The 18,398-nt window shown below is 38.4% G+C and overlaps 1 protein-coding gene across 3 annotated transcripts; it reads right to left on the minus strand.

Annotated features, from left to right (window-relative positions):
* Positions 1–916: 916 nt before the first annotated feature.
* On the minus strand, positions 917–16,475 carry LOC149934961 (uncharacterized). 3 transcript variants are annotated; one of them, XM_090154256.1, is made up of 2 exons: positions 16,227–16,475; positions 917–2,787 (listed from the first exon to the last, which is right to left on the minus strand). In XM_090154256.1, the coding sequence occupies exons 1-2, from the start codon at positions 16,303–16,305 to the stop codon at positions 1,526–1,528; spliced, it is 1,341 nt and encodes a 446-aa protein (XP_090010382.1). In that variant the 5' UTR covers positions 16,306–16,475; the 3' UTR covers positions 917–1,525. The 3 variants fall into 3 exon arrangements, with proteins under 3 accessions (XP_090010382.1, XP_090010383.1, XP_090010384.1); XM_090154257.1 differs by lacking the exon at positions 16,227–16,475 and adding an exon at positions 2,890–3,014; XM_090154258.1 differs by lacking the exon at positions 16,227–16,475 and adding an exon at positions 5,467–5,567 and having other exon boundaries at positions 918–2,787.
* Positions 16,476–18,398: the final 1,923 nt, after the last annotated feature.

The following is an 18,398-nucleotide window of genomic DNA, read 5'->3' on the forward strand; positions in this document are numbered from 1 at the left end:
AAAAGACTGCAGTTTTCGCTACTCGATTCATCATCAATTATAAACTCTTTAAAGCTAAAAGAACGAAATTCATGTTAAGTGGTTATTTTTTTGAGTCGAAATTTTGTGTTGAATATCCCTGGTGGACTTTTATAAAGTTAATTTTACGCTTGAATTTGCGTAATTATCTTAATTGGTTGTAAACCTTACACTATAAAATAATTGTAAAGTAATCTTAAGGCTAATGAGCTATTTATTAATTTGACTGGTGTTTTAACGACCCTAATCCTTTTTTCGATGCTTATAGGCTGTTCATATTTATAATTAGACTAGTGTTTTTTTTAATCCGGTTCCGACTAAACTTTAATAACCCTAATTCTAAATTCCCCATTTTGCCAAGAACGCATTTAGGTCACTGAGAAAAGGGGCGTTTACCTTAAAAGCCTGCCAGTATGATTTACTACCTAAGATCCTTTCTCGAACGGAAAGTCTCCATTTACCCAATTGTATAGTGCAATCTAGTTCTTGTAAATTGCTTTTGAGCTCTTATAAGCACCTTAGGTAAATTCACAATTATTGTGCCAAGAAAAACATTTCAAAAGTGCGTTTCCGGCAGATGGCGTTACTATTTCCATTGAATTTCGAATTTGTCTGACGTAGGTATTATATCTTTTTCATACAGCCGGTTTCACCTATACGTTCTTGGTTACATAAATACGTTGGTAGTTACATAAATACGTTCGGAGTTATATAAATACGTTCGGAGTTATATAAATACGTTCGTAGTTATATAAATACGTTCGTAGTTACAAAAACCGTTCTTAGTAACATAAATACGTTCTTATTTTAAAAATAGAATAAAAATAACAAATAATGCAAACATCAATTTATTTTTAGTATAATTTATTTTGTTCTCAACACTGACGGAATTTGAAATTCGAGTTAGACGATAGTTTATCCGACCATAAAATATATATTTCGTTTAAAATTTAAATACATTTTTTTATCCAGTATTTAACGTACATATATATTTTCTATATATGTACCATTTTAGACAACGACATACATTTGGTATAATAAGTTATTAACAAAGCAGCCTTTAAATCATTTTATTTGGAAATAAAATTCGAAGCGTAACTATACCATGTAAATTAAAAACTTTATCGTGGCTACATTGATAGGTTGAATATTATACGGAATCAGACAATTTTTAAAATTACTAGATACTAATTATTTTATTAACTATTAAGGACACTTGACATATTATATGATGGAAAACACATCTGTAATCTTAGAATTATTATTATTATTGTGATTCTCGTGAACATTGCATTAATTCGATTTGTATTTTGCGATTATTATTATTATTATAATTAATTTTATATCTGACGCTAGATGGCAATCGAAGATCCCATCCCGCGGAATTACAGAAATTTGAAGTACCCCCATTTATTGGCATTTTTGTTGATTTCATTAGTTTATTCTCTTAGCTTGATCCCTCCTTGGCATCCCAATTATCCCGTATAATTTGGAACTCTTTAGAGAGCTATTTCCCCAAGCCGGTAAATAGCCATCCAGGGTCGTAGAGCGGCTTGGTGCGGCCCTTGAGGAACCGCGTGCTCGTGGCACCGGATGGTTTTCTCGATCGGACGTAAACGTTGCCTCCGCCGTTCTCAGAGTCTGGCACGAAGAGCGGTGACCATTCCTCCTCGGAGCTTCCCATCGACGGGAGCGTTCCTTCGTGGTCCGCCGGCGAGTTCCTTAACCGGTTGCGGTACTCCTCGAAGAAGAGGGACAAGTTTTGCAAGGCCAGTACTCCGAGGTACGGATTGGCGTGCTTCAAGGTGGCGGCCGTCTTGTCTTCGATGGGCTGCCTAACAGCGTCGTCCTCCTCCCCCTCGACGGTCGATCGCTTCCCCAGCCCGATAAACTTCCATCCAGGGTCGAACCTCGGCCTTTGCATCAACGAGCGTTTCGCTACTTTCAACGGCGTGAAGGGCGAGTCGTCGCTTGTCTGATCCCGTTCAAATCTCTCGCTTCGTTTGCCCAGCCCCATAAAGTTCATGGCGGGATCGTACTTGGGCCTTTGTCTTTGACGTTTACCTAGACCCAAGAACCTCAACCCAGGGTCGTATTTTGGCCGGCTACCTCCGGCGCTTTTCTTCGTGACATCCGAGCTCGTCCAAAGAATCGTGTCCGCGTCGGGAACCCTTTTGCCCAAACCCATGTACCTCATTCCGGGATCGTATCTAGGCTTGCCTCTTTTATCGACGGATTCCGATTCGATGTCCGCTCGGGCTTCTTCGTCGTAGTCTCCTCTCTTTCCGAGCCCCATGTAGCGCATAGCCGGGTCGTACTTGGGCCTTTGCCTTTGCCGTTTGCCCAAGCCGAGGAATCGTAAGCCAGGGTCGTATTTGCTGACTGGTCCGCCTCGTTTGCTTTCCTCGACGAAATCTTCCACCTCGTTCGGATACGACGGGTTCCTCTTTCCCAGTCCGATAAACTTGAGACCGGGGTCGTACTTGGGTCTCTGCGTCTGCCGCTTGCCCAAACCCATGAACTTCATTCCCGGATCGTATTTGGGCTTGCTTCCTCTTTTCCCCAAGCCCAGGAACCTCAGTCCCGGGTCGTATTTCGGTCGGCTAGCCGCTCCTCGTTTATCCACCGCGTTGGGGAACTCTCCCGCCTTTTCGTTGGACTCGTTCAATTCTTCCAGCATCTCGTCATGAACCTTGGCTACCTCTTCCGCCGCCGCCAACAACCTCTCTTCAGTGTCTGGTTTGCCCTCTAAATTGTCGTTTCTCGAATCTGAAATGAGACGGAACCCTTTTTTAATATCTTTGTCGACGAACATTTTTAATTTATTTTTGAAGTAATGGATTTTTAATGTTATTTCACTATAAAATATACCGTGGATGTCCATAAGGGAAATGCGACGAATTTCTAATCCCTCGTGTGTGTTCACACTTTATAAACATTTCAAAATATGAAAATCAAGCTTATAGCGTATAACATCTATTAGATAGACCAAATATTTTTTATTATGAAATGTTTTGGTTCCCCGGAAGACGCGAAAAAATACGAATATTTTGCAAAGAGATTTTCATCTAGTCCCTGGGAAGAGACCCTCGGGATCCTGAATATTTCTTGATCAAAACGTAAATGGTGTTTGAAGTATGTCGTTGGCCCGTATGTAAAATTGAAGATGGAAAAAAATAGTTTTCTTATTCTAATCCGCTTACGAGGGCACATATTTCGCAACGATAACTTTGAAGGCGGATATTTTATTTGCAAATATTTTCGATAAGTTTGTTACGTACGATGTCCAGATTAAGTACATATTTCACTTTTTTTTTGGCGGTGAATTTTAGATCAAAGAGTTCTAGACGTTTAAAAAAAAACTCGAGTCAAATACAACGTACGATACAAATCCTCTTTCCAACTGTTTTCAAAAAGTGGACTTAATTTTTACTGAAGTTAAAGCGCCCGATGTTGCGGACGTCCACGTGACTACGTGTTTCATTCGGCTCACTTGGTAGCCCCGGCGAAGCATTTCTATAAACCTTCGTCGGGTTCAGGTTACGTCCAACTCATAAAGAATAATTGATAAGTTTAGACTTAATTTGGATTTCGCGTAACTATTTTTTCGAAAAAATGCGTTTGATGTTTCCCGAAAGACCGAATCAGAACGGATCAGAAATATGTTGGCCTGTATAGAGAATGAGGAAGGAGAATATTTTGAATAAGTCCACGGCGAAATGATCATGATATTAAGACGAGGAATTAGGGAATTCACTCTTAATTTTATGACGGAAGTTTCTTTGGTTAAAAGCCTTTCATTTTTGCGTATTACGCTAGAAAACAAGGAAAGTGCGCAGACTGTTTACCCTACACGTTACCCCCGAACGTTTTTTAGCGCGGGCTTAACCCGTCTTACTTGACAGTTCTCGCTGATATTTACTTAAAGCGTTGTTTCAAAAATGTTAAATATTTAACTTTTTAAAAGGACGAAATTGAAATGCAACATTAATTTTTAATTTCACTCAAAATCGACAACAGCTAGTATTTTTCCATCTTTTAGAAAAAATCACCGTATACAATTTTAAATTAGCAGCGAGTTCTGGTGGTTCCCTTTGACGCGATAAAACTTAATAACTCCAATGTCAAATTGCTTCGTTTTTTTTTGGTCGTCGTTATACGTCCGATCAAACAAGGTGAAATTAGAGCAATATTGTCCTTGCCTCGATGTTGATTGGAGATTAAAGAATTGGTCGTTTCTTTTCCATTAGTGATTCAACTCGAGTTTCGGCGTTCGAACTATTAGGAGCGGCTCACCCCCGAGAAAAAGAAATAAGCTTTATTCTACTAATTGGCTTTTGGCGGTCGCTAAACGAATTTCCTCCCTCCGTTGGCCGACTCTCATTTCCGGCTCCTCGTCTCGGCCCATTCCCTATCGCTCTTCTCGCCGGGTAATTATGATGACCTTTCGTCCAGCGCCCCGAATGACGGATTAATGCCCCCTCCCCCCTCGCAGCCGCTAATTTGTTTTTTGATCAGCTTTATTAAGCGAGCCTTCTTTATCCTTTCTCGGTGTACATTCGATCGTAAAACTGAATTTAAATTCGGTATTTTAACTCGGAGAAGGGAGTGGGTTAAATAATTTTCGGAGGCGGAGCTTGGAGTGAGAATTTCATCCGATAACTAATCTTTCAATGTCACTTCATTATTTTACACACGCGCCAATAGGACGTGCTTTGACCTTTCCGAACCCAATTATAAAATTGGTCATCAATCCGAAAATATATTCGAATATTATAACCCGAAATTCATAAACGAGAATGTTCGCGATATTTCGATGGAAAATTACAATAGGAAAACACAATTGTTACGTAAGTTCTGCACGCGAGTAATTGTCAACTGGTATCTTTAATTACGTTCTCATTAATATTTAAAACGGAACGTCGCGCTTACTTTATTTGCCTAGGCGAAGATTTCCGAGGGGTAGTTTCCTCTAATTAGCTTTTAGTGGATTTGGGATCCAGATTGAAGAGGGGGGTACAAGTCCAAACATCATCCTTCAAGAGCCTTACGTCCTGATCAAAGAAAGATTTGTAGAAAACATTGAAGGAAAAGCATACGCTTGAGACGTAGAATTTGAAAGCGGGTTCCGCTTTTCCCTTCATCACTTTATATTTTATATCGAGTCCTATTCAATGAGGGGGGAGGGGGGAGACGTTTGTAGGGTTTCCGAACCTTTTGCGGTATATCAAACGTGGAACAATCAAGACTACATCCGACGGTGAAATTGGGGAAAGACCCCCTTTGGCGGATTGCCTCAGTCTTTATATCTTTATAATGAGCTATCGGCGTTTTCCAATTGCGTGGTAAAAATAAAATTGGAGCGTGGACTACATCGAATATATTTTCCCTCCCTGGAGTAGGAGAGCGCCTATTTCTCCCTCTCGTGAATTGGTAAGAGGTACTTACGGCTTGGGAATTGTTTCTCCGAATGTTAGGATTCCGAGATTTGAGGATGAAATAAATAGAGATTGAATAGCTCTCCAAATATACGAACCTATTTTGCTAGACGCGAAGTAGTTTGGCATTTCGCGAAGATTGCTGAGAAGTTCAGCTGTTTACCACCGTCCGCGAATAAAAATATACTTCAAACGTCCTAGCAAGTATAATTAAGCGACTAACTCTTAAGACGGTGTTAGGAATATTTGACGTTTTTCGAGGATTAAGCCTGTAATGCTTAAAGGGGAACGGTCAAGCTTTAACCAGTTAGATAGCCCTATAGCCCATTAAAAACTAAAATTTATGGCGAAAACCGCATCAAAAATATTGAGTGGTTAAATTTTAATAAAATAAAGAAATTACGGGAAATCGAAAAGCGCGCGTCCGCCGCGACACCTGGTGAGAAGTTGGTGAGACAGAAAAACAACGTAAAAGCTGCTGAAGACGCGAAAAATATGTTTTGCACGCGCGGCGCGTTCCAGTTATAAGAGACTTAAGCCTAAATTGGCCAATTGCGCGATTTTAAAAGTTAGGATAGTTCGCAAACAGCCCATACGGGGTTAGGGGCGCTGGCGACAGCCCCTAAGATGGCGGCGAAAATTCAAACCCAAACACCTGGCGTTATTTTTTGTTTCAACTTTTTGGGCCAAAAGCTATTTTTTCAAGACAAAAAAAGGTACGTGTTAGTATATTGAACGTCTTGTTAATCTTTTGATACGGAAATAAGGCCATATTTGGAAAAGCTTGGCCGTTCGCCTTTAAATTTGGCTACTCGCGCTAAATATGTTTTAATATATTATAACGTAAGTTAGACTTCCCCGGTTTTTAGTACAGACGCCGAGATTAAACGTCTTTACAAAAACTTAAACGCCTACTGCTTTAGGTTTCTTTTTATATTTTAGAGAAAAGGGAGTTGTAAAACTATTCTCTCAAAAAGTGCCCTTTGCGGTTGCTGACGACGTATACTTGGCGTGAGACTGCTGACGAAATGTTCGTAAGAAATTGATTTCTCCCGCGTTTCTTTTCTTCCCGTTATTAATTGATTTGACGCGTCACTTCGCCCTTTTCCCTTTGAAGTCGCCAGGTTTTTATTCACCTTTAAATAATTCTCTTTTTAGCGAGTTTTTCTATTTTATGAGAGCGAACTCGGCAACCATGATTTTTGTTCTTGTTAAAAGTGGGACGCCGAAAGTATTAAGGCTGGTTTTAACTAGGGATGCACCGATATGGGTACAGCCGATATATCGGCCGGCCGATATATCGGCTAATCGTGGCCGATAATATCGGCCGATATTAACAAAGTTACCTATCACAATATTATGCTTTTTTGTTTACTCTCGTAACCACCTGTTAAAAAATGATATGATCTATGGCTTTTGGAGTCGAAAAACCACTTATGATTCCTGACCGTTTTGGACGCGAATAATTATTTCCTACAACAGCGATCAACTGGCCTTTTTAAAAGGAAATGTAAGGTTGTGGCAATAAATGTTTTCCATTAATTAGTTAGTTGAGTATCGCCTTTTTTTAAAGTTTTTCCTGAAAATATTTTTCTAATACCAGAAGTATCGGCTAATATCGGCCTCGCTTAAGCCGATATTGGCCGATACCGATATCTGAAAAATTAGCCGATATATCGGTTACCGATATATCGGTGCATCCCTAGTTTTAACTAGGGAATAAACGACACGACGTAAGTGTCGACGCGAAAAAATTGTATTAGGCCTAACGGAGATTTTTTGCGTCGACGTGAAAACTAGCCTTAAAAATTGGCCATAGGAGGGAAACGTTGTTCGTCTACTTTTGGTCTACTACTTATCCGCGATCTTTATTCGAAGTATCCCCTAGTCTTTACCTTGCAAAATGTGGTCCGTGGTACGGAATCGATCTGTGGAGTTTGCCAATTGTTTTCGCTTGGAAATGAGCGATATCGTCTTTATTTATAAGGGATAAGAACTATGCTGAAACAATTTGATTCTAATCTCCAGCATGCTCGAGCAGTGCCGCTTTATCCAAAAGGCAGACTACGCTGAAGCCCAGGGGCTCACGAAGAGCAGGGGCCAGTGGCGTACCGAGGGTATATGGCGCCCGCTTAAAAAGGTGCCACCAAGAATGTATTTATTTATACTCAGGGAGAATGAATATGTCGAGACTATTGACGGACACGTTGAGGCCCTAACCCCGTCACGCTAAGAGGGGGGAGGGAGGGCGGGGGGATGAAAAAAGGAGGCGGTCTAATTTTTTGCGTCCTCGCAGCAGCGTTAATCGCGTCGAAAAACGTAATTTTTAAGAACCAATGAGATTGCAGTATTATTTGATTTTATTAAAGCGGAGGAGCATACCGGGGGCCCCAACGGGTGGAATTGAAAAAACGCTAAAAATAATCTCGACATATTCATTATCCCTGAGTATAAATAAATACATTCTTGGTGCCACCATATAGAATTATTAAAAATTTATTGAACGAAGAATCAGAATTATCGCTGGTTGAAGGAACAATTGGACATTAAAGATAGGAGTGATTTGGCGCCCCCTACATGATAGCCAGCTTTTGCGTCCGGTTAAATATGAACCCCCTTAGACCGGGTCGGTACGCCTCTGGCAGAGGACACGCATCACAAGGCGGATATTAAAGGGAATATAACCTCAGGTATTTGGTGTGGAACACCAACGCTTGCAGCTCTAGCCGCTCTTGCCTTTGGCTTTAAAAATATTTGGCGCCACTGTACAGGGAAATTTAAAAATTGAAGGGGTCTTCCATAAATATTGCTTTGCAGGTTATATTCCCTTTAAGGGATTAATGGGCCCAAAAAAGCTCGAAGCCTAGGGCCATGCATTGGGTTAATACGGCACTGTGCTCGAAGAGTAAGTTGGATCTCTCATTGAAGCATACGCTGGTGACGTTTTCCGCCCCCCCCCCCATCGTGCCAGAAGAATATTCGACCATAGCCCCGTGGATCGTTTCAACATAGCCCTTCATTATCCCCGAGTATAATTCAATTACATTCGTAAATGAGAATAATAAAGATCAATTGTGAATAATATTTTATTTCCAAATTAAAATAGAAGTATTTTTAAGTATGAAAATGTTTTAATTTAATCAAAGAAAATGAGGAGGCGTTAAAACTATCTAGATGGTTGAAAGCTAATTGCTTTTGTGTTACGCACTTTCTGTTAATATAATAATATACGAGGGTTACGTCATAGCATTATTACCTTAAGTGAGTAGCTCTAACGCACCCCGAGATTAAATTTTGATTTTATGCAATTCAAATGAGAAATTAGAGAATCATGGTGGTACCAAAAGTATATAATATTTATCTTACGAAAGAAGTATCAATCGCTCTATACTACTAATGTTATACGCTTGAAACACGCACCTTTGCAGGCTGCCACTGATTTTTCAAAATACCTTTCGCAAGAAAAAAAGAGTGCGACTCGTAATACACGCGGTAATGTTCAACCGTCACGCAATGATACAAATCCGCGGTTTGCGGGAAATGCCCTCCCAATTCAAACTTAACCTTTAGCCATCATTCACTTTATGGCGATCTTCTGATGGCATTGATTTCTTGTACTCTTAGAGAGCGCATTTTATAAAGTGTGAACCCCGGTTCATCCGAATTAAAATCTATATATAATGAACGTTCCTGGATGGCGCGCGCTTGTATCAATTATCTCGTTTATCCGCGGAAGCTTTATCGTTGGAAATCACGTATTCCGTATTGAGTTATTTTCTTGTTTCATAATCTATACACGCAGACACCACTTTCAATTTCCTAACAATCCTGGACCTCTCGCTGAAGTTAGCTGATCATTAAAAGTCACTGAATTACCTTATACGCTCGTGCACATTCACCATAGACGAGCTAGAATAACCTTCTAGCTATTTAGCTCGCTTCTAAAGTTTATAATTTAAAACTTTGGAATACGTTGTATCGGTTGTTTACCGTATTACGAGATTGTAAGGGAGGATGCGCGGGTGGTGCTTTTCGGAAAATGGTGGTCTGCGGGGACGCTCTTTCCTCGCGTCGCCTCAATTATCATAATACATTAACGACGCCGTCCTTCGAGATCCTGCCGACTCCGAGTCGGCTTATAACACCCCGACTCCCGACCTGTACGTAGATTCTCAGGCCGGAGGGATTAGCGTCTTTTTAATTCAAAGATATATATCTTTTAAAAACTGTATCAATACTCTTCGTCGCTAAAATATGAATAGTTTAGCCGAAAGAAAATATTGTTCGCGAAGAAACCTTTCTTTTGGTATAGAGCATCCCAACGCTAGTTGTTTTCCAACTGCGTATACACTGCAAATTTTTAATTCACTTCCAGATCAAATTCGTACATTAAAAGATCATTTATCCTAAAATGATCTTAAACAGTTCATAGGCAATCTTTCAATTTTCTTTAGTGATCTATATGCTAAGTAAAGCGTTCTTATGTAGTCTTAGCAGAAATGGGATCACTAGACGTTTTCAGATCACATTCTCCTCTTGCATCTATAGACTAATTTAAACATAAAGAGATCACTTAAATTTGAATTTGATGTAGGTACACTTTGGAACATATAACATTGTTTTAAACAATAACTTTTTTCGAACAGAATTTTTAAACTTAAGTTTAAAACCAAATATTTCTTGGATCCGTAATTAAAAAAAGATTTAAGATAAATTTCCAATTACTTTATAGCATTAGTCTATGACTTCATAATGTTATGTTTATAGGTTATTTCTATTTCCAGAAACCTCAAATTCCATTGATATACCAATATAATTTGAGATTTCTGGAAATTGCGATGGACTTATCCCTAAACACCTCGAAATTAGTGCTAAAATATTGGTGCCGCGTAACTTTATTTAACGTATTAAATTATTCAGAATTTCAAGCTATCTTGAAATTCCTTAAAATCCGTCAGAATATTTATCCATCTCTATAGGGTAGTCGCGCCTATAACTTGCCTGTCGGGAATCAGAGTGGTGTCGAGTATAGCTTTGATTTGGAAATGCTAGTTTCTGTCAATTGCTTAGTATCCGAGTAATTACCGGAGACCTTAATCTCGCCAAAGCCTATAAACTGGCAACTTGTAGACCCCGCTTCGATTCGGGCTGTTTCCCACTCTGATTAAATATTTGACTGGAATACACATTTTGCTCAACTCGATTGCTCTCAATTAACCTTTTCAATTGGGATAATGCCAACCAAGGTCCGAATGAAAGCCGCTGGATATCCATTGTCCAGCAGAGAGTCTACTAGTCTACTAGACCTTCAAAACCAATTTAAGTCTTTTGAATGCCAGTTTTAACCAATAAGAATCGGCATGAAAGCTAGTCTGATCGTGGCTCTCGTGAAAATGTTAATTGGTCAAAGTCAAAAAATCTTCGACTAGCAATTAGATACTGACCGCTCGACTTTAGGCAATTAAAAATGAATCTTTGTAAAATTTCTATTCCTAACAATAGACCATTTTCTTCCGGCTCGAAAAACGTTACTTTTAAACAAAGGACTTAAGTGGTAAAAAACCATTAAATATTTTAATTAAGTTTCGAAATGGAGTACAAAAAAATGTATTTTAAATTTAGTTAAGTGCTTTCCCAAACGAAATAAAAGGATATTTTTGGAAATGGGTTTCCCGTTTTCAACGGAATAGAATAAAATCAAATTTGAATATCTTGATGAGATGGATGATATCGCGCTTTGTTACAAACCACTTCTCGGAGAAGTGATTGGAATATTAGAATATAATTAAAGCTTTGAAAAAATTAGGCCATGGCGGAGGTTACCACGGCTCAACGATACAACCTCTTCACTTGATCTAATCGCGAAAAGCAAAAATTTAATAAAGTTCTCGAGTGATATGATTAATATTATATAGTGTTTTTTGCGCTCCGAGAAAAAAGGCACACCGCGCCCTCTTTTCTTTGTTCTTTGAGGATAAAGCTGAAGAGCAAACTCACTCCCGCGTTGCAGCTCTTAGGTGGGTATATATTTCGAGGGCTCAAATAAATTAATATTCAAACAGAAGGTGACATCGTGCCCCGATTTTCCCACAGTCCTCGTTGAACAATTATTTGCTCTTCATTTCAACGGAGTTACGTAACATTAATTAAACTTTGCGGGAAGTTTTCAAAATTACGCGTACTTGTTCTAAAACTCGTTATTTCTAATCGATTGCTACATCGTTTACCTTTCTATCGATTGCTACATCGTTTACCTTTCTATCGATTGCTACATCATTTACCTTTCTATCGATTGCTACATCGTTTACCTTTCTATCGATTGCTACATCGTTTACCTTTCTATCTATTGCTACATCGTTTACCTTTCTATCGATTGCTACATCGTTGACCTTTCTATCGATTGTTATATCGTTTACCTTTCTATCGATTGTTATATCGTTTATCTTTCTATCGATTGCTACATCGTTTAACCTTCTATCGATTGCTACATCATTTACCTTTCTATCGATTGCTACATCGTTTACCTTTCTATCGATTGCTACATCGTTTAACTTTCTATCGATTGCTATATCCTTTACCAAGTCGAGATATACGTGGACTTAAAAGTAAAATTAACTTATTTTGGTTAAAATAGCAGATTTAAATATCAAACCAAAACTATAACTATCATTCAAGTTGAGCTTAAAGATGTTCAGTACATTTAAAATCGATAAATGGTCTTCTTACACGCACTTCGATTTTTTTATCGTAACTAGCGCCAGTTTGCCCAAACTCAAATACAGATCTGGAGGACGATATGCGCTAAACCAGCAGTATATAAGAGAAAGAAGTAACCAGCTCCCTATACTCTATTCGCTTTATACATGTACCTTCGCGGCGTTTTCAAAATACCTTTTGAAAGAAAAAAATGTTTGGGCGAAATACATTATATATTGATTTATTAAAGAAATACTGTCAGCTGGGACACTGTGATATCATAAATTTGATGTCCACAACTTTAAAATATAAATGTATGTTATAGCACTTATAAAAAGTATTTAGTTATTAAAATTAACTTTAAAACATTTATATGTTAAATACTTCACCGAAATCTTGCCTATTGTTGACGTCATAAATTGTTGCGGAGATAAATTTAGAAGATTTCCTATTAAATTCCTACGATTCGAGAAAATATAGCTTATAATTAACTTAAGATCAACTATTATTTCCAGAAGGGCTGCGTTTTCAGCTAGTGTTTCGCTTTTTAAGAATACCTATTATACCTCAAGGGATCTTATAAGGGCGAGGAGCCCTAATTTGCCCAACTCTATCCTAATTTTTCCTAATTACCTGGTGGAAAGTTTTCCCGATTTATTTATTTTATTTTTATTTACTTAAAAAGGTTGTCAAAACCTTTATTTTTCCAGATTGGGGTGGAGCTTCCCCTATTCCCCTCCCTAAAGGACACCCCTAAAAATTATATACACTAATCGGGATTGTGTGTATAAACTACAAAAAATGTTTCCAATACAGCATAGAAATAATTAAATTTCTTTAGTTTAGATTTTGTTATAAAACGTCGTTAGCAGCTGGTTTCGATGTTCATTTAATATTAAATTTCAAGCAATTAATAATCGCTTATACCTTAAATAGTAAATTATTCGGATATTGGTCTATAGCAGTGGTTCCCGATTTTGTTTTGCTATGGAAATCTAATTTATCCACCTAATTCTGACGGAACCCAAACTCGTGTTTTTTTACTTATCTTAAAAGACTCTTGACACAAACAAAGATGGCCGCGCTGCGAATTCACGGAACCCTGTGACCCTTTTGCGGAACCCTGAGGTTCCGCGAAACCCCTTTTAGGAACCCCTGGTCTATAGAAACGTTAACGGTGATAAGTCTGATAAATGAAGTTTTATCTGTAAAACTATATATTTTTTCCAAGCTTGTGCATGGTCGTTCGAACGATCTATAATTAAAGTACTTTTCCTTCCTCAAACAGAGAGAGCTGTCTGTCTGTGAGATAAATCGATGTTCCATCAGCCACATCGTATCAGTCTGACCACTTACTCTTTACTTTTCTTGTCTCCCGCTTAGTAAACTAGTAAATAGCGCTTTTCAACTAATTACGATTTGGTTTCGAGGTCCTAAAACAAAGTTAGAGAAGGATCATTTCAAATACTCCGAAGGATACCTATAAAAAAATTTAAGTCTACAGCCTACGCTTTCGGTTTATAAAGCAAAATTATATATTTTTTTATCCAATGATTTCGGCCATTGGGTCCTTCTTAGCGGAAATACTCGGATTTTAACCCTTTTTCCTCGGGGGTAATTATTTTCTATGGCCCGGAAAACTGCCAGTTAAGGACCATTAAGCTTTTCTCTTTTATACCGGCGATTTTCGCTTTAATCTTTTCCATATTGGACGTTGGTTTTCCACGTTGATTTTAGTTCCAAAAAATAAGTTTTACGGCTATAGAAACTTTTCAGCCTGATTGGCGTTATTTTCGCGGTACTTTCGTATCGAATCAAATGGGCCCATTTGCAACAAAGGGGCGTGAAATGTAGAAGATTTCCTACAGCCGCAGCTCCTTACGCTTAACCGCTTCTTTAATAAAAAGCCCCAATTGCCCGTTAATTCCGCTAAGCAGTCTGATGTCCCGTACCGATACAATTATTATAAACAACAATTTAGCATCTTGTGGGGTTTAAAGGCGGAAATTAAATATTTGCTTTAGTCTATTTAAACTTTAACATCTCTATTACTAATGGCGAGAGCAAACTTTGGCGATCCTGTTTAAACTCTGACACGAAGTCAATACCGCGAGGCTTGGATATTTGGCTTCGCCATTTCAATTAATTAGAACTCGGCCGTCCGTTAAGCCAACTATTCGATAATAAGCCGGTATTTAATGGCAAAATTAACGAAGTAATTCATTATAAAGTATCTTCTTGGAAGCGCGAGCGGTGGATAAGTCGTTAGTGCTACTGAACCAGGACTTATAAGGTCAAAGTTCCCCGGTATGGTTATCGGAACCTCGTTAATCGTCCATTATAGTCGCCTCCTTAAAAAATAAATGAGGCGTTGTTGATCGGGCAGTCGCAATTTCTTATTCGGGCTATCGTCAGTTTTGTTTTAGTTACGCCTCTTTATCGAATTCTTAATTTAGAGCATTTGCCGATAGCTAAAGCTTCACCTGTCTCGATTCTCAAAGGGGTGTGTCTCTACTAAACACCTGTTGCTAGCGAGTTTGCGAGTTCTTATTTTTATGGACAATATTGGCCCCATGCACTGTATCTTAATTTGAGTTTGATCGGGCGATTTGGAAGAGATACCATTAGGCGTTGGATTGTATTACCCACTTTTTAATTATACGTCGTTTTCCGAAGAATACAATACCAGGCTTGTCTTTAGATATTATATCATTTCTTCAAAGTCCCGTAATAACGTCCACGAATAAAAAGATTTCGTCTATTTTTGTCCACTCTCGCTGTAATATATTTTTGATTGACTCAATTACACGTAACAAATGCTTTCGAATTTATTGCGGTTTATTCGTATCTCTTCCAATTTCCAACGCGAATTGGGGGAAATAAAGAGTACCCCAGCGAAATTTAACGACGTTGACGTAACGATGTGTTCGATGGGATTTTGCGGTCGCGAATACACCCCTATCTCGCGAGAATGTACTTTTCCGAAAAAATGAAGTTTATAACTTTCGTCCGTTGCTGCATTTATTATTCAGATCATTATTGTGAAATGTTTCGTGTTTTACTTCGCGTAATTTATGGAAATTTGGAGTTAAAACGAATTCCGGTCTTAAAGATATTTTATTGATCCGGAGCGATTTATCGACTAATTTCCAAAGCACCACCGTAGGCCTAAGTCATCTAGCGACTTTAATTCACTTTAATTTAGGTGGTCAAGTTAAATTGCGTAGGAGGGTGGTGGAAAGCCCTTCATGCCACGCGAGCTGACAGCTCCCTACACTTACTATTAACGTTACCCCAGCAAGTTTTTATGGAAAGTGGAAACCGAGGTGGTGCCTTCGGTATGTTAAATCAGATACCTAAAAAACTAGTATACATGTATATTGTATAGAAAAAAAAATTGTAGTATTTTCTTTGCTAGAGTTAAAGTTAGGAATTATATTTTTTATAGTTATCTAGTAAAACCTCGTTGTAGATAGCTATTTAATTTTTTAAAGATTAATTTTTTAGTTCTAATTCTGTACTTTGCCGATGTTAGCTGGGAAGTGGTTTTTAATTTGAATATAGTTGTCGATTAGCTCTCGCACTGTCCACCATGAAACCTAGCTCTGCAAATTAATTCCAGACGCAGTTTTAGATTAAAACTTAGTTCTTTGTACAATGAGTATTATTATAAGTAAATGTAAATAAAATGTTTTGGTAAATTTATCACGTGTTCGAGCGTCTTTCTTGCGAGTGTCGTATTCCCTTCATCTACGAACCGATAGCTGTTGGAACCTTTAGATTTTTCAGTGCTCCGATATCACACGGTATTAGCCTAGCTGATTAAACACGGCTTTAACCTAGAGAGGAGAGAACTTGCAAACTCTACGCGGAAGGAGTTTTTCAGAGTTTTCAGCCAATACCACAAGCAGGTATCGAACTCGAATCCTCTTGCTGCGAGGCGAAAGTGCTAACCACTCCGCCACCCCATTCAAATTCCCTGACTTTTAACCATTCCATTAACGAAATAAAATCGAACTTTAAAATTAAAGCTGCAAATACAAAAAATATATATTATGAAAACGTGTATTTTACCTTGTTCTTTCGTGGCAGATGCCAAAGTAGATATCGCCAGGACGAGGTAAAATAGACTAGATTTTCTCTCCATTTTCATTTCCTTTTACGTCTAGTTCTATTTATTACTATATTTACTTAATTATCTTTACAAAAATGATACTGAACTTCTTTAACATTAACTTTTTATTCGGGGGAAAATGACACTGTTGTCTCTCTCGGAGAAGCTTGGATGTGATTGAGATCCTAATACCGTTCGCGAAAACCAAAGGCCTCCGCAGCTTCGAAATGAACTTTCGATTACTCGCGGTTCGACTTTTAAACTCGCTTAACTCCGCCCCTTTGCCATCTTCCGCGCATGCTCTCTAGCGCGTGGTCGTTTTGGAAGGGGGGAGGAAGAGTTTGGCGGGGGGGGGGGGCTTGTACGCGGAAAAAGAGGGGTGGGGGGGGGGGGGGCACTCCCCGGCAACACTCTTGGACATGCTTGGATTGTGCTGTGGATTTGAAAATGTAATTTCACCTTCTCCATTTTGCAAATGTTCGTTTCTTTATTAGCTACGGTAAATTTTCCTATTTCAAAGCCTTTATTTTGTACAAGGTTTATTAAATTTTTGAATTGCGAAGTAAAATTTTTGAAGTTACATGAAATAGACTTATTTTTATTATTAATATATTTAATATTAGAACCTTTCTACAAATAGTGTCGTTTTATCCATTGGACTGACAAGGAGAGTACCCGAGGTATTTATTTCCGATTTTGTTCAAAGTCGGGCGTAATGTAGACATATATGACATTATGAAATTTCCCAAAAGGAGACGTTCGATTTGCCATGGCAACCGAAAATGTTTTTGACCACTTAAAACAAAAAAAATCTTCATTTAAAAAAGCATGGGATTTAAATTCTTGGTTTCACAGGGTCCTAACTACGAACATTTTAGAAAAAAATTGAAAATCATGAAATGGGTAATTTGGACCACATTTATGTAAATTTCACCAAATTTTGGGAAAATTGAAACATTTTTGGGGGTAAAATTGTAACAATTGTTTGGTAAAATAAGGAAAAAATCTTATTTTTGTTTTAAGTGATCAAAAACATTTTCGAATGCCATGGCAAATCGAATTGATAGTGCAACGTCTCCTTTTGGGAAATTTCATATGTCATTTAGGTCTTCATTGGGCCTGACTTTGAACAAAATCGGCAATAAACACCTCGAGTACTCTCCTTGTGAGTGGGCACCATTAAAATTATTAAATTATTTCACTTTAAAATCTAATTTATAGTTCATACGTGTAATAATAATAAGCTATGTTTATAACCAATACAGGTGAATTTAAACCGCGTGGGAGGGTTGCAATTATAAGTTAATATATTTATTATTCATGTATGTAAACAATCAAATTTTCCTTAAAGAATTTGTTCCCACGCCTCAAGATATAATAAACCTCGATTTCCTAAGTGCCTAAAGATCAGTTGTGTAACTATAAATTCATAAACATTCAGAGTGCCCTATATGTGAGCAGTCCATTACAGCTTATAGTGAAATTCTTCACCAATTATTGCATGGCGGTCGCTTTTCAGCAGACATCTTTTACGCTCGGGCTTCCGTTGAATTCCAACGTTCAGATATTTATACAAGTTGACAAGCCAAAATATACCTCTCCTCAGAAGAGTTTTTAATTTTAAGTAAAGCGCAACTGTATCCGTCATTCTGCGGTAGATCGCTCACCTGTCGCTCAAGAGGGCTCGGGTTCGAATCCCGGCCGATTAAAAAATTATACTACACCCAATGACAAAAAGAGGGCGCTTTTGGAAAAACCTTTTCCCTGATTCTAAGAAACTGGGTACGCAGTGATTACCCTTTGCCCCGAAAATGCGAACGCGTTCGCAGGCCTGACAGACAGACCCACACACAGACAGACAGACAGACACGGTGGTTGTATAACCCCTCCTAGGGTACAAAGTCCCCTCGGAGAGGTAATAAAAAGTACAAATTTAGGTCAGAGATTCCAACAGTATAAGACCGGTTTCGCCCTTTTTGGGGCTCATCAGTACTGTGTAGGAACTCTGGCTATCCTCTGGCAATTGACTGCTCACTCTGAATGTTCATTAGTTTTACTGATATCGGCAGATTTCCGAGGATATAGCCAGAATTCCTACACAGTACTGATGAGCCTAAAAGGGCGAAACCGGT

The sequence above is a fragment of the Leiobunum rupestre genome, chromosome 7 (assembly GCF_980474605.1).
Source record: "Leiobunum rupestre chromosome 7, qqLeiRupe1.1.hap1, whole genome shotgun sequence".
Lineage (NCBI taxonomy): Eukaryota > Metazoa > Arthropoda > Arachnida > Opiliones > Sclerosomatidae > Leiobunum > Leiobunum rupestre.

Excerpts from the sequence above, each read along its gene's own strand:
- LOC149934961 (XM_090154256.1), bottom strand. The coding sequence starts at position 16,305 with ATGAAAATGGAGAGAAAATCTAGTCTATTTTACCTCGTCCTGGCGATA. Across the intron at positions 2,788-16,226 it reads ATCTGCCACGAAAGAACAAG|ATTCGAGAAACGACAATTTA; the intron begins GTAAAATACACG and ends GTCTCATTTCAG.